Source organism: Eriocheir sinensis, chromosome 37 (genome assembly GCF_024679095.1).
Source record: "Eriocheir sinensis breed Jianghai 21 chromosome 37, ASM2467909v1, whole genome shotgun sequence".
Classification (NCBI taxonomy): domain Eukaryota; kingdom Metazoa; phylum Arthropoda; class Malacostraca; order Decapoda; family Varunidae; genus Eriocheir; species Eriocheir sinensis.
In genome coordinates, this window is record NC_066545.1 from 6,139,803 (window position 1) to 6,155,929 (window position 16,127).

Here is a 16,127-nt window from a genome sequence, read left to right on the forward strand (position 1 = left end):
CACGCAAATGAGGTTCCGGATTTTCTTTCCTCCTGTCATTTTCTTTCTTTTTTCTTTCCCGTTTTTTCGTCATTTCTTTCTCGCCTTTTTTTCTCTTCTTCGTCTGGTTCAACGTTTCTCCATTTATTTTCTTATTTCCTTTTTTTTTATACACTTTCCTTTTCTGGTAACTCCTCTCTCCCTTTTTTCTGTTTCTTTGTCCTTTTTCTCTTCATTTCTTTCTCCTTTCTTCTTCATTCTTCTTCGTCTGGTTCAACGTCCTTCCCTTTTATCTTCTTAGTCCTTTTTTACTTCACTTTTTTTGTACCTTTTTTAGTTATTTTTTCCCTCTCTCTCTCTCTCTCTCTCTCTCTCTCTCTCTCTCTCTCTCTCTCTCTCTCTCTCTCTCTCTCTCTCTCTCTCTCTCTCTCTCAAGTACCCTCCTGATTATCCATTTCTGTGTTTCGTGAGGCTTTGGGGCTTTGCTCGAGTGTTGTTTCGAAGCTTCGGTCTGGTTTGCTATGAAGGGCAGGAGGGAGGAAGGGAAGGGAAAGGAGCGGGGAGGAAGGGGAAGGGAGAAATACTGGTAATAAAGGAAGGGAAAGATAAATGGGTAGGGAAAGAGGAAGGGGAAGTAAATGTTTAGAGAGAAAGAGGAAGAGAAGGGAAATGGTAGGGGAGAAAGAGGAAGAGAAGGGAAATGAGTGGGGAGAAAAAGGAAGGGAAAGGAAATGGGTGGGGAGAAAGAGGAAGGGGAAGGAAAAGATGGGGAGAGAAAGAGGAAGAGAAGGTAAATGGGTGGGGAGAGAGAGGAAGGGGAATTGAAAGGCCGGAGAAAAACGAGGAAGGAAAAGGAAATGGGTGGGAAGAAAGAGGAAGGGAAAGGGAAATGGGTGGGGAGAATGAGAAGGGGAGGGGAAAGGATGAGGAGAAAGGGAAAGAGAGAAGAACTGGGGATAATAAAGGAGGTGGAAAGGAAGAAAGGAAGGAATGGGAGATCTATTTTTTGCGAAGAAAGAGGGAAGGAGACAAACAGTATGGGGGTGATAAAGGAAGGGAGAGTGAAGAGGATAGAGGACGAAAGGAAGGAGGAGGGAAAGGGGAAGAAGAAGAGAGCGACTGGGAGGGGGAGGAAAGAAAGAAAGAAAAGTAACGGGGAGGAAATGAGATAAGAGTATAAGACAAGAGGAGGAAAAGGAAATTGGAAAAGGAAGAAACACACACACACACACACACACACACACACACACACACACACACACTAAAACTCAACGTAGTCATTACCAAGGGAATTAAAAAAAAGATTAACCACCCACTTTGTACTTTGATGTTCCGTTTTTTTCTCTACTGCGGCTATTTTTGGGGAAGACAATAAAGAAAATGGAAAAGATGGTAATTAGAGAACGATGAAAGACATAGAAGAGCAGGGAAAAGAGGAAGAGGAGGAGGAGGAGGAGGTGGAGGTGGAGGTGGAGGAGGAGAAGAAGGAGGAAGACAGGGCAGAGAGTATGAATATGATGGAGTTTAATAGACATGCAAGGAGGAGAAAGAGGATGAGGAGGAAGAAGAGGAAGACAAGGAACAGATAGAAAAACAAAACAAAATAAACATCGTAGATAAAAGAGAAAAGGTAGAGAAAAAGAAAAAAAAATAGGAATAAGAAGAGAAATACAAACATAGGAGAAAGAGGGGGAAAAAATAAATAAGAAATAAAGAGAGAGGAGTGGAGGACAAAAAAGCAAATATGAAGAAAAAATAAGTATATCTGAAAAAATGAGAAAATAGAGGATAAGAGAAAAAAAGTAATCAAGGAAAAGAATAGAAAAAACAAAGAAAATTAAGAGAAAATAGTAACTGAGCGGAAAAGATGGAGTGACGGTAAAAAGGGTGATGAAATGAAAGAGGAGACAGAATGAAATGGCGAAAAGTAGAAGAAGAAGAAGAGGAAGAAGAAGAAAAGTGAGTGGAGGAAAGGAAGGTAATTTGTCAAGGTGAATAAGTGTGCGGTGTGGGGAGGAAGGGGGTCTACGGGTGGGGGGAATGGGAGGGCAGGGGCAGGGGGTTGTAATTAGCGAGAGTAAGGAGAGGAAAAACATTATATAATCGAGTCCCACTAATGGTTTTTCTGTCAATGGCGGGAATACATCGTTGAGAGAGAGAGAGAGAGAGAGAGAGAGAGAGAGAGAGAGAGAGTGTGTGTGTGTGTGTGTGTGTGTGTGTGTGTGTGTGTGTGTGTGTGTGCTCTCTCCTTTTGTCTCTCTCTCTCTCTCTCTCTCTCTCTCTCTCTCTCTCCATCGCACCACTCCTCCTCTTCTCCTTCCTCTCCTCCTATCTTTTTCTCCTTCCTCCCTCCTCCTCTTTCCTAATTTTTCCTTTACCTCCTGCTATCTATTACCTCATTCTATCATGCCGTGTTCTTTTATCTTCCCCCTCCTCCTTCTCTTCCTCCTCCTCTTCTTTCTTCTAGTGTTCCTGCTCTTCTGTTGTGCTTTTCACAGTTTAGGCATGCTTTGTTCCTCTGTTTTCCTCCTCCTCCTCCTCCTCCTCCTCCTCCTCCTCCTCCTCCTCCTCCTCCTGCAGGCGGCGATAGGATGCACCAAGTGGCGTTGTTTCGTCTCGGCGTCAACCTTCACAAGCCTAATACATGCTGATGAGATAGCCGCCCCCCCCCCTTTCTCTCTCTCTCTCTCTCTCTCTCTCTCTCTCTCTCTCTCTTCCTAACGTCCCATCTATTTTTCCTTTTCTCATTCCTCATTTCCCTCTCCTATCCCTCTCTCTCTGCTCTTTCTTCTCCTCTTTTCCCCTCTCCTCCCTCTTTACCTTGTATATACTGCATCACTCACTCACTCTCTTCTTCCTTTCTCTTCCTCCTTCATTATACTGTTCTCTTCTACCCGTCTTTTCTCCTGCACCTTTTCTCTTTACTCTTTGTCCCTCCTTTCTTCATTTTCTCCTTCCGGTCCTCCTTTCCTAACACCGCTCAACTCTCCTCTCCCTTTCTTTCCTCCTCAACCTGTATTACTCCCTCCCTTCCTCCTTTCTTCCTTAAATCCCCCTCCCTCCTTCCAATGTTCTTGCTGGACCCTTCTTTCCTTCTTTCCTTCCTCCTATTCCTCATTCCTTCTCCCCTGGTCTCCCTTCTCCCTTTTTCCTTCATCCCTAGTTCCCTTTTCTCTTTTTCCCTCTGTCTCACCCTCTAGATCTTTGCATATGTTTGTTTATCTGTCTATTCATGAGCTTGGAAATGAAGACAACGAAAAAAGACGAAGGGAGAGAGAGAGAGAGAGAGAGAGAGAGAGAGAGAGAGAGAGAGAGAGAGAGAGAGCATGATCTTAATCCTTGCGTTTACCTCCTTTGATCTCGTGAAGTTTCCCTTAACCTAAGTGGATGCATTTCTGAAAGTCTTATTCCTCCTCCTCCTCCTCCTCTTCCTCCTCCTCCTCCTTCTCCTTCTCCACCTCTTCTTAATATCATTGTTCATATTCTTTCAGTTTCCGCTTTCCTTTCCTTCTCTTTTTACTTCTCTTCCTAAATGCTGTCCTATTTACAAGTGTCGATTTTCTCTGTTTTCTTCTATTCCATCCGTTTTTCATCTCATTTATTGTCCACCTTATCTTCCTATTTTCCTTAGTTACTTTCTTTAGCGTTCCATTCATCTGTCTCTACTGTTCTCTCATTTGTCTTTCCCATGCCTCTATTCTTCTTTTTATTACTCCGAGCTCTCCCACTTTCCTTCTTTTCATTTCTCTCTCCTCTCTTCCAGTTTCCCTCTCATCATCCCTCTCTCCTTTCACTTTCCCTATCTTATTTTCTCTCCAATCTCCCACTTTCATTCTCTGTATTTACTTCTCTTCGCATCCACTTTCCTTCTCTTCTTTCCTCTCTTCTCTCTTTCACTTTTAATTTCTTCATTTCTCTCTCCATTCCTCCCAATTTCCATCTCCTCATTATTCTCTCCTGTTTCCACGCCCTACTTCTCTTCACTCCTCTCTCTTCTTTCCTCTCTCCTCTCTCTCGCTTTCCTTCCCTTCATATAGCTCTCCTCTCTCCTCCAACTTCCATCTCTTCATTACTCTTTCCTTTCTCCACGCCTCCACTTCTCTTCACTCCTCTCTCCTCTTTCTTGCTCTCCTCCGCCTCTGCACTGGTGTCTTCTCTCTCACAATTGGTCATTATTTCCTCTCCTGCTCCAGTCAACAATGGGAGGCGGGGCGCGTCACTACGAACTAACAATCAAACTTTCAACAGTCACCCCCTCAACGTTCAGCGGCCCCGCGTCGACTCCAAGGAAAACGGGAATAGGGTTTCATTTCATTCCTCCGGCTGTCTCTGTCACTCGCTTCTCTCTCTCTCTCTCTCTCTCTCTCTCTCTCTCTCGTTTTCTTTTTTTTCTAGCTGTCTCATCATTATTTTTTTCCTTCAGTTTTATTACCTAAATGAAAGTGTCGTTGTATTTCTCCTTGTTTTGTTTTGTTTTCCTCCTTTTTTTTCTTTTTTTTGTCCAAAGTTTCATTATCTTTTTTTTCCTTTCTCCGTGTATGTTTTTTTCTCTTTTTTTTGTCGCTTCTCCTACTAATCTTTTTTTTATGTCTCTAGTTTTATTACCTAATTCATCTACCATCTCCGTCTGTGGCTTTTTTACTCTTTTTCCTCGGTTTTTTTCGTTACCGTTTTCTTCTTGTCATCACTTTTATTACCCTGACTTACTTGACTTCGTCCCTTCCCCCTCTTTCTTTTTCTTTTCTTTTTTCTCTCTCAAGTGTCTCCTGCGTCAAGAAGAAAAAGAAGGAGAAAAGAACTGAGTTACGAAGAGGAAGAAGAGTGAGATTGATGATGATTTTCCTTTTTCATCCTTTTACTAATTATCTTTTTTTTTCTCTCCTCATCCTGCTCTACCAGTTTTTCTGTTCCCTCCTACATTCCTCCACCTCCCCCCTTTCATCTCTTACCTAACTGCCCCCCCACGCCCCCCTCTCTCTCTCTCTCTCTCCTCATATGTAACTCCTCTCCCCCTTCCAACCTCCCTCCTCTTCCTCCGTACCCCCTCCCTCCCTCTCTCCTTCCTCCTATATACCCCCCTCCCTTCCTCTCTCCCCCCTCTCCCCACCCACCCTTCCTCCCTCCTTCCCTCCTTCCTCCGTACCTCTAAGTTTTCCTTTTGAATTAGGTAAAAATAGTTTGAATTTGTTGTCTAAAGATGCGACGCTCTATTGCGCTGTTTTATGTTTTTCGAAGTTGGCCTATTAGGTGTGTGCCAGAGGGGGAGGGGGGGAGGGGGAGTAGGGATGGAGGGAAGGGAGGAGGGGAGGGGGAGAGGGAGGAAAAATGGAAGGGGCCGCGTAAGGAAAGGAATTTTACGTATTTCCTTTGGTGAGGGGAACACGAGAGAGAGAGAGAGAGAGAGAGAGAGAGAGAGAGAGAGAGAGAGAGAGAGAGAGAGAGAGAATGGTTATGGTTGTCGTACACGTTTTTATTCTTCCTGCGTGGTTATTTATATTTTTCTTTGTTGTGCTCCTTTATAAATTCTTTCTTTAGCTCGCACCATTATTGTTAAGATTTTGTATTCTGTTTTTAAAGCCCAAAGTCTCAAACATTTCGAGGTTAACACACACACACACACACACGCATGGCTTTCGTAGAGGTTATGTTGGTAGTTCCATGGGTAGTTTTATGAGCCTGGTGGTAGTTTGACAATGCTCAGGTTCAGGTTCAGGTAGATTGCGGAAGTCTTGCCTTTGAAACGTCACTTCCTGATGTGGTCTTGATATTGTGGTCTTGTGGTCTGGGTCTTATATTTGATTTGGCTTCACTATATGAATTTTATCTTTTTCTCTCTTATCTGCCAGAATTTATAAATTGTTCTTTTACTTTGTTCAGTCAATTGCTTATCAAAAACGAGTCTTCCAGTTATATTTTCTTCGCCTTGGTTATTAGGTCGCTGCAATATTATTATTTTTTTTTCCGTTCTTCCCATGTACGTCCTTCCTCTGTACCATGAACGGGAAAACACCCTTTGTGGCGTCGAAGTATACGGTACTAATATATTCTGCTGTTTCGCTCATTGCTTCCGTCCCTCTCCCAATGTGGTTGTTTCTGTTCTGCGTGCTGTGCCGTCTCTTGTGTTATTGTTACTCACATTTGTCTCTGTTTTCCCTCTATTTCTCTTTTTACTGCAAATGAAGCTTCTTAAAGGTAAAATTAAAGAACAGAAAAATCCCGCTTAGTGCTGCTCCCGCAAAAAAAAGAAAGAATGAGTAGCCAGAAAAGGTCAGTTTCGAGAGGATACTTATGTGTGTGTGTGTGTGTGTGTGTGTGTGTGTGTGTGTGTGTGTGTGTGTGTGTGTGTGTGTGTTTTGGCATTACGTAAATTACTGACTTCTCGTTCGGCTGAAGTGACAGACTAATAAAAGTAAAATAAAGACATCGCAGCAAATAATAATCGAAAAACATGTCCGCAAATTATAAATAAAAGAAATTTCGGTGACATGAAAAAGAGACTAATAAAAATACATAAAAAAATATCACAACAAATAATATTGAAAGAAAATGTACACAGGTTAAAAAAAAAGAGAATATTCCAGTGAAATGAAATAAAGAGAAAATGTTTGCTCGTTGAAGGTTATCACTTGACTTCTCTTTATTTTTTTTCCTAGATTCCCTCGCCTGTGTTCAGCTGCGTCTTCTTTTCTGTTTTTTAACACGCCATTTCCTGTTTTATTTCCTTCATTCTATTGTCCTTGTATACTTTATTTTCCTTGTTTTTTTCTTTCTTTTTCTTTTTTACCTTGTTATATTTTTTTCTTTTTTTCTTTTCCTTGTTTTATTTTCCTTGTTTATATTTCTTTGTTTTTTCTTCTGGTTTTATTTTCATTGTTTAATTTATTCCTTGTTATATTTTCCTTCTTTTTCCTTTTTTACTTGTATCTAGTTTTAATTTCCTTGTTTTATTTTTCTTGGTTTTATTTTCCTTGTTTCATTTTTATATCCTTGTTTAGTTATTTTCCTTGCTTACCTTGTTTTATTTTCCTTTGGTTTATCTTCCTTATTTTTACTTTTATTTCCTTGTTTTTTTATCCAGCTATTTCCACCCACTGACTTCCTCGCCTGTATCTCTATTTTTTTTTTTTATCATGGCTTGTCTTTGTCTTTTCTTCCCACGCCATTATGTATTTATTGCCCGGACGTTTAATTGCTTTCGTTGGCTGTCCAGGCATCATAATTCCCTCTTTATTTTTCAACACGGCGAATAAATTGTGGGGAAAGTTTTGTTTTTAGAATAATGGGGGAAGGAGGGAATGCCGCCGGAGCGAATTTTACGCCGCTGGAGAATAATTTCCACAAAAGTTTTCGAATTATTTGGTGAAATATTTCCTGAACGTGTACGAAATCCTCTAAGTTTAAGATTTGCTCGTAAGTGGTCCCGAGCGTGCCCGACCAGACCCAGACCCAGGTGCTGCGTGAGAAGGTGACCAAAGACGGGAATTGCTCTTGCGTAAAAGAGAGAGAGAGAGAGAGAGAGAGAGAGAGAGAGAGAGAGAGAGAGAGAGAGAGAGAGAGAGAGAGAGAAGAAACTACAATCATCAGGAACATCAAGCCTCAAAAATTATCACTACCAGGAGAGAGAGAGAGAGAGAGAGAGAGAGAGAGAGAGAGAGAGAGAGAGAGAGAGAGAGAGGGAGAAGAAACAACAATCATCCCAAACATCAAACCTCAAAAATCATCACTACCAGGAGAGAGAGAGAGAGAGAGAGAGAGAGAGAGAGAGAGAGAGAGAGAGAGAGAGAGAGAGAAGAAACAACAATCATACCAAACATCAAACCTCAAAATCATCACTACCTGGGAGAGAGAGGAGAGAGAGAGAGAGAGAGAGAGAGAGAGAGAGAGAGAGAGAGAGAGAGAGAGAGAGAGAGAGAGAGAGAGAGAGAGAGAGCGTAGACCTTTCCGTTGGGTAATACCTCTATGCATGACTGCATGCGTGAAATGACAGTGTAAATAGGATTAGATGCTGCATGTGTTGGGCTCGCAGTGTAGGCATCCCCCATTCCTGAACTACGTATATGTGTGTTTATGTGTGTGTGTACGTGGCCTCCTCCCCCTCCCACACGATACTCCACCCCTACACACATTCCCACAACTCCCCCCTTTCTTTCACTATCTTTCCACCCCAAACTCCTTTTTCCTCCCCTTGGCCCCCCTTTCTTCCCCTCATCCCTTTACTCCAGACATACACACCAGCCCCCCCCCCCCCTTTCTGCCTCCCGGATCACCAGCCTCCCCTCCCCTTTCTGCCTCCCTGATCACCCCCCCCCTTCTCCCCCCATAATAACCTCCCTACCTCCTCTTACACACACATAGAGGAAGAAATTGTGAACGCTATTTTACACCATATTTAAATAACACACAATAGTTTTAAGACTCAACACACACACACACACACACACACACACACACACACACACACACACACACACACACACACACACACACACACACACACACACACACACACACACCTCCTCCTGTGTATGCAAAACAGCCACGTATACATAGTCGCCGATATACGATGTCGTTGTTTATCCGACACCCCATTATGCGGAACCTCCGATATTACGAAACTTCGATATAACGCAACTTACGCCGCCCCCTCCCCCTCCCCCCTTCTGGCCCCTCTCTCCTTCTCTCTTACACACATTCACGTCAAATCTCTTAAGACAGGATATAATAACGTAGGTGGCTTTTCTATTTTTTTTTTCAGTGTAATTTTAACGTATTTTTCTTTTTTTCTCTTTCTTAAGACAAGATATATTAACGAATGTGGCTTATCTTTTATCTTTTTGTCTAGTTTTCATTGTGTATATTTTGTTATATGTAAGTTAATGGATATGTGATTTTTCTTTTTTCTTTTCATTTTTAGCTTGTAATCTCACTTTCCTTTACGTGTTTGTCTGTTTGTTTGTATATTCAGAGAAAGAATCTTAACTCTTTCTCTATTGCTTTTTTTTCTTGGTTATTTTCATGTATACATTAAGAAGAAAAAAACTGCTTGTCCCCTGCTCTGTGTGTGTGTGTGTGTGTGTGTGTGTGTGTGTGTGTGTGTGTGTGTGAGTGTGTGAGTGTTTGTCTTTCTATATATTGGGGACAGTCCTTCCTTTGGTTTTCTGATTTCCGGTTAATTTATACCAGAAATATCTCCCGTTAATCGATTTGCCGATGCGCGGACGCCATGGAACGCAGGACACGCAAAGCACTAAAGCGAGGGAGAGAGAGAGAGAGAGAGAGAGAGAGAGAGAGAGAGAGAGAGAGAGAGAGAGAGAGAGAGAGAGAGAGAGAGAGAGAGAGAGAGAGAGAGAGCAGGTCTACTAGGACAGCGCTGTAACATTAGAGGTAGATAGATAAACGGATAGATAGATTCATAGATAGACAGTATGAGAGAGAGAGAGAGAGAGAGAGAGAGAGAGAGAGAGAGAGAGAGAGAGAGAGAGAGAGAGAGAGAGAGAGAGAGAGAGAGAGAGAGAGAGAGAGAGAGAGAGAGAGAGATTGCAGCACGACCGGAATTCGCTCGCGCGCGGCATAGTGAAAAAAAAGGTAAAAAAAAAAAACATCCGAAAACCCCTTCCCCCCCCAAAAAAAAAAAACGCGAAATCCAAACACTTACTGTTCTTGTATATGCACCCTTTATCTGAAATACATACATAGTCGTAACACACATAATGTATATATAGATAAATAACAACATAAAAAAATCTGCTACTCTTTCACTCACAAACACGTAAAAAACTCACACTCAAAAACATACAGGACACAAAAATCTTCTCTACTCACTGAAAATAGAAACCCACACAAATAATACTAATACACATTAAGAAAAAAACTTCTGTACTCACTCAAATCGCAAACACACACAAATAAAACTGAAACACACACACAAAACAATCCAAACACAAAAATCTTCTATACTCAGCCACTCAAAACTCACACACTCAAAATAACACGCAAACACTCAAAAACACAAGCTCTCTCGTACTCACTCTCCTCGTTGAGTCGGATCTGCTTCCTGGCCACGCCGTACTCGTTCACCACCGAGCAGTTGTACGCCCCAAAGTCCGGTGTGTCGGCGTCATGGATCACCAGGATGTTGCGAAGGCCCTCCTCCTGCTCATCCTGCACCACCTCGTAGCGCGGGTCGCCTTCAGGAGGAGAGAGAGAGAAGGGAGAGGCTTGTTAGTTTCCTTGACTTTGGTGTTTGAGAGAACGAAGGAGAGTGGGGGAGAGGATAAAAATGGGAGTCAGTGGGTAGGTTGGAGGAGAGTACGAGAGGGTGAGATTATGAGAAGGGGAGTGGGAGAGGATAAAAATAAGTGGATAGGAAGGTAGGGAGAGTGGAAGAGAGGGGAGAATATGAGTCAGAGGGGAGATAGCAGGGGAGTGGGAGAGGATAAGGAAAAGAGTAAGTGGACAGTGGATAGAGAGAGTGGGAGAGGGGGGTGAGGATGGGAGAAAGTTTGTCGATAGGAAGAGAGTTGGGGAGACGGTAAGGATGGGAAGAAGTGGATAGATAGGATGAAAGTGGGAGAGGAGATAACAAAGGTAGTCAGTGGGTAGGTAAGAGGAGAATGAGAAAGGGAAAGAAAAGGAGTAAGTGGGTAGGTAGGTAAGGATTGTAGTCCGTGGGTAGGTAGAGAATGGGAGAGAGGAGATAAGAAGGGGAGTCAGAGGGGAGATAGATGGAAAGGAGCAAAGGAAAGGCGTGGCTGGCAGGAAAGAGTGATGTTAGGAAGTGCTTTGTGGAATGAGATGGGAGAGAGGGAGAAAGAGGTGGAGGAGAAAGGATGGTGGGACGGAGGAAAACGAAGAGGAGAAAAAAAGAGGAAAATGGTTGGTAAAAGGAGAGGGGGAGAAAGAAGGATGGGAGGAGGGGGAGAAGGAAGAGGGCTAGGAAAGAAGGCAGAAGGAGGAGAAGGAAGAAAAAATGTCTGTGAAGGAAATGAGAAAAGAAGGGAAGAGAAAAATAAGTAAGGGTGGGACGAAGGGAAGACGGAAGGCAGGCAGTGAAGGGCAAGAGGTAAGAGAGGCGATTTGTGGAGTTAGGGAACGTATTGTGTGGGGAATGAAGGGAGAGGGCAAGGGGCGTAGAAGGGGAGAGGGGGGCGGGGGAGCAAATGGGTGTTTTGTTGGTAAGAAAAATGTGGGTGTGGGGGTGAGAACACGGCTTCAAAACTGTGGCGATAAACTTTGAGGGAAAAGAAATTATATTAAGGGCCCATAAAGGGGAGGGCGGGAGGGAGGCAGAGAAATTTGGGGAGGTCTTTGAAGGGATGGTGATGAGTTGGGAGAAGAAGGGAAGAAGGGTTTTAGTATTGGGGAGTGTGGGTAGTGAGGTGTGGATTAGTTGGGGAAGAGTAGGGTTTTGATACTGTTGGGGGTTGGGGGTAGTGAAGTGGGGACTACTTGAGGGGAAGAAATGGAAGATCTGCGTATTGGAATTTGTTGGTAGTGAGAAGGTGGGAATTACTTAAGGGGAAGATAGAGGGATTTCAGTACTTAGGAGAGAGGGAAGGTTATTGAAGGGCTGGGGGGAAGAGAGAGGGATTTCAGTACTAAGGAGAGAGGGAAGGTTATTGAAGGGCTGGGGGGAAGAGAGAGGGATTTCAGTACTAAGGAGAGAGGGACGGTTATTGAAGGGCTGGGGGGAAGAGAGGGATTTCAGTACTAAGGAGAGAGGGAAGGTTATTGAAGGGCTGGGGGGAAGAAAGGGGGATTTCAGTACTAAGGAGAGAGGGAAGGTTATTGAAGGGCTGGGGATGAGTTGAGGGGAAGAGGAGGGATTTCAGTACTAAGGAGAGAGGGAAGGTTATTGAAGGGCTGGGGATGAGTTGAGGGGAAGAGAGAGGGATTTCAGTACTAAGGAGAGAGGGAAGGTTATTGAAGGGGTGTGGATGAGTTGAGGGGAAGAGAGAGGGATTTCAGTACTAAGGAGAGAGGGAAGGTTATTGAAGGGCTGGGGATGAGCTGAGGGGAAGACGAGGGATTTCAGTACTAAGGAGAGAGGAAGGTTATTGAAGGGCTGTGGGGAAGAGAGTGGGATTTCAGTACTAAGGAGAAAGGGAAGGTTATTGAAGGGCTGGGGATGAGTTGAGGGGAAGAAGAGGGATTTCAGTACTAAGGAGAGAGGGAAGGTTATTGAATGGCTGGGGATGAGGTGAGGGGAATAGGAGGGATTTCAGTACTAAGGAGAGAGGGAAGGTTATTGAAGGGCTGGGGGGAAGAGAGGGGGATTTCAGTACTAAGGAGAAAGGGAAGGTTATTGAAGGGCTGGGGATGAGTTGAGGGGAAGAAGAGGATTTCAGTACTAAGGAGAGAGGGAAGGTTATTGAAGGGTGGGGAAGAGAGAGGATTTCAGTACTAAGGAGAGAGGAAGGTTATTGAAGGGCTGGGGATGAGTTGAGGGAAGAGGGGGATTTCAGTACTAAGGAGAGAGGGAAGGTTATTGAAGGGCTGGGGATGAGTTGAGGGGAAGAAGAGGGATTTCAGTACTAAGGAGAGAGGGAAGGTTATTGAAGGGCTGGGGATGAGAGAGGATTTCAGTACTAAGGAGAGAGGGAAGGTTATTGAAGGGGTGTGGATGAGTTGAGGGGAAGAGGAGGGATTTCAGTACTAAGGAGAGAGGGAAGGTTATTGAAGGGCTGGGGGGAAGAGTGGGGGATTTCAGTACTAAGGAGAGAGGGAAGGTTAGTGAAGGGGTGTGGATGAGTGGAGGGGAAGAGAGGGATTTCAGTAAGGAGAGAGGGAAGGTTATTGAAGGGGTGATGAGTTGAGGGAAGAGGAGGATTTCAGTAGTAAGGAGAGAGGAAGGTTATTGAAGGGCTGGGGGAAGAGAGAGGGATTTCAGTACTAAGGAGAGAGGGAAGGTTATTGAAGGGGTGGGGATGAGCTGAGGGGAAGAGGAGGGATTTCAGTACTAAGGAGAGAGGGAAGGTTATTGAAGGGCTGGGGGGAAGAGAGAGGGATTTCAGTACTAAGGAGAGAGGGAAGGTTATTGAAGGGCTGGGGATGAGTTGAGGGGAAGAGGAGGGATTTCAGTACTAAGGAGAGAGGGAAGGTTATTGAAGGGGTGGGGATGAGCTGAGGGGAAGAGGAGGGATTTCAGTACTAAGGAGAGAGGGAAGGTTATTGAAGGGCTGGGGGGAAGAGAGAGGGATTTCAGTACTAAGGAGAGAGGGAAGGTTATTGCAGGGGTGTGGATGAGTTGAGGGGAAGAAGAGGGATTTCAGTACTAAGGAGAGAGGGAAGGTTATTGAAGGGGTGGGGATGAGTTGAGGGGAAGAGGAGGGATTTCAGTACTAAGGAGAGAGGGAAGGTTATTGAAGGGGTGGGGATGAGCTGCGGGGAAGAGGAGGGCGTGCCGTACTAAGGAGAGAGGGAAGGTTATTGAAGGGGTGGGGATGAGCTGGGGGGAAGAGAGAGGGATTTCAGTACTAAGGAGAGAGGGAAGGTTATTGAAGGGCTGGGGATGAGCTGAGGGGGAGAGAGAGGGATTTCAGTACCAAGGAGAGAGGTAAGGTTATTGAAGTGGTGTGGATGAGCTGAGGGTAAGAGAGAGGGATTTCAGTACTAAGGAGAGAGGAAGGTTATTGCATGGGTGTGGATGAGCTGGGGGGAAGAGAGAGGGATTTCAGTACTAAGGAGAGAGGGAAGGTTATTGAAGGGGTGTGGATGAGCTGGGGGGAAGAGAGAGGGATTTCAGTACTAAGGAGAGAGGGAAGGTTATTGAAGAGGTGGGGATGAGCTGAGGGGGAGAGAGAGGGATTTCAATACTAAGGAGAGAGAGAAGGTTATTGAAGAGGTGGGGATGAGCTGAGGGGGAGAGAGAGGGATTTCAATACTAAGGAGAGAGGGAAGGTTATTGAAGGGGTGGGGATATGTTGAGGGGAAGAGGAGGGATTTCAGTACTAAGGAGAGAGGGAAGGTTATTGAAGAGGTGGGGATGAGCTGAGGGGAAGAGGAGGGATTTCAGTACTAAGGAGAGAGAGAAGGTTATTGAAGGAGTGGGGATGACTTAAGGTGAAGAGGAGAGGGACTTTAGTACGGTAGCTTGTATGTTGTGAAAAAGATGGGGATTTACCGAGGAAGATAGGAGGCGATTTTGGGTAGTGACAAGGGGATTAGAACACTTTGGAGCAATAAGGAGAGAGAGAAAGAACCTGGGGAATTTGAGATTGTTTGGGGAGAATTAGGATTAACTGAGCACCTGAAGGAGGAAGGGAGGACAGGTAAGGAAGGGCGCCAACAGTACAGGTGGGAAGGATGGGGATTAGAGCTTATATGGTGTGGTGGGGAGAGAAGCAGATTTAGTGTTGCTCAGAGTGGCATGAGTGAAATCGATTAGAGTTGAGGGTAGAGAGAATAGGAGAGAAGATTTGTTTTTGTGTTAGGAAGAAGAGGAAGGAAGGTTAAAAGGTTTTGAATGATGAGGAAGAAAGTAAAGTATTGTTGCCTTTCCCAAAATTTATTACTGAAAGAGATGAAAAAATACAGATCGTGGTGACGCTTGCATTACGAAGTTGGACAGCAGAGGGACGAGTTATATATGTGAAACTGTGTGGTGGTGGTAGAGAAGTGAGAAGAGGAGGTGATGATGATGGTGTTGGTTGTGGTGGTGATGATAGTGATGATGATGGTGGTTGAAGTGGAAGTGAAATGAGAAAGCCGAGACGAGAATAATTGTTAAGTGGTAACGAAGAGGTTGTCAGTGTGTTGAGGAGGACTGGAATGTGGAGGAGGAGGAGGAGGAGGAGGAGGAGGAGGAGGAGACTTGTGAAAGATGAAAGGAGGAGAAGGACAGGTAGGAAGACTAAGAAGAGGCGTACGAATAAGATGAAGGAAGGTGAAGGAGACTGATGAGAAGGAGGAGGATGAGGAGGCTATTTCAGAGGAAGGAGGAGGAGGAGGAGGAGGAGATCAAACTATAAAATGAAGGAAGAAGACGAGGAAGAGGAACGAGAGGGGAAGGAAAGAGAAAGGAGGAGGAGGAGGAGGAGGAGGAGGAGGAGGAGGAGGAGAAGTAATGGGAGAGGGAAGCAAGCAGAGTGAACTGATTAGGGTGAAGTTTCCTAATCTTAGAGCAAGCCTCTTAAAAGCAGACAGACAGACGGATGGACGAACCAACAGAGAGAGAGAGAGAGAGAGAGAGAGAGAGAGAGAGAGAGAGAGAGAGAGAGAAGAGAGAAGAGAGGATGGAACTGGACGGAAAGGAACGGGACGGAGAATGGAAACGTGACGGATAAGACAGAAAATACATTAAAAAAAACTACTTACCTACACAGACACACAGACAGGCAAACCAACAAACAATATAACAACTGAAAATGGAACAGACAGCAAAGGTAGACCAGGAGTAGAAGGAGACAGGTGTATGGAGGAGACGTCTGTGTTCAGGTGCGCTCAAAAACCTTATCCAGACAAACACAGGTAGGGTAGCGGCGGTCGTTCGGAGGCAAGCACGCACCGGCTCTGACGCTGAGGTAGACGGGCGAGGCGAGGGATGGCCGCTGATTAGACGCGATCAAAGACAATGCAAGGAAGACAGACAGGTAGGAAGACAGACAGGAAAACAGGTAAAGTGACAGACAGATATATAGACATGCAAGAGGACAGATAGAAAGAGAGAGAAAGATAGAAAGAGAAAGTCAGAATGAGAAAAATAGGAAGAGAGTCAGAATGGCAGGAAAACAGTGTCAGAATGAAAGAGTCAGAATGAGAAAGATAGGAAGAGAGAGTCAGAATTGCAGGAAAACAAATAGACAGACAGGTAAAAATGCAAGTAGACAGACTGAGACAAAAAGAAATGACGGATGATAGATAGACAGTTAGACATGCAGAAAGACAGAGACAGACAGAAAGACGGATAGAAATGCAGGAAGTAAGACAAACAGACAAACAGATAGATAGACACGCATTCAAGTATTAACAGACACGCTCAGAAATTGGTTTGTTAGTTGTATTAAGTGATTTGTGTGAAAGCTTATCGACTGGCGCGTGAACGAAAGAGGGAGAGGGAAGTGTGTAAGGAAAGGAGACTAATAAAATAAATAGTAAATAAGTAAACGAGAAAACAAACAAACAAAATAAACAGAGAGTTGCTTTAGACC

General features: G+C 44.3%; 1 protein-coding gene across 4 annotated transcripts in view; it reads right to left on the reverse strand.

The window, feature by feature from the left end:
* Positions 1–16,127, reverse strand: part of LOC127008133 (irregular chiasm C-roughest protein-like) — a 120,287-nt gene that overhangs the window by 64,320 nt on the left and 39,840 nt on the right. For all 4 annotated transcript variants that reach the window (XM_050879769.1, XM_050879772.1, XM_050879768.1 and 1 more), the window contains exon 9: positions 10,008–10,166. In XM_050879769.1, coding sequence (XP_050735726.1) covers positions 10,008–10,166 — 159 coding nt within the window. The remainder of the gene's footprint in view (positions 1–10,007; positions 10,167–16,127) is intronic.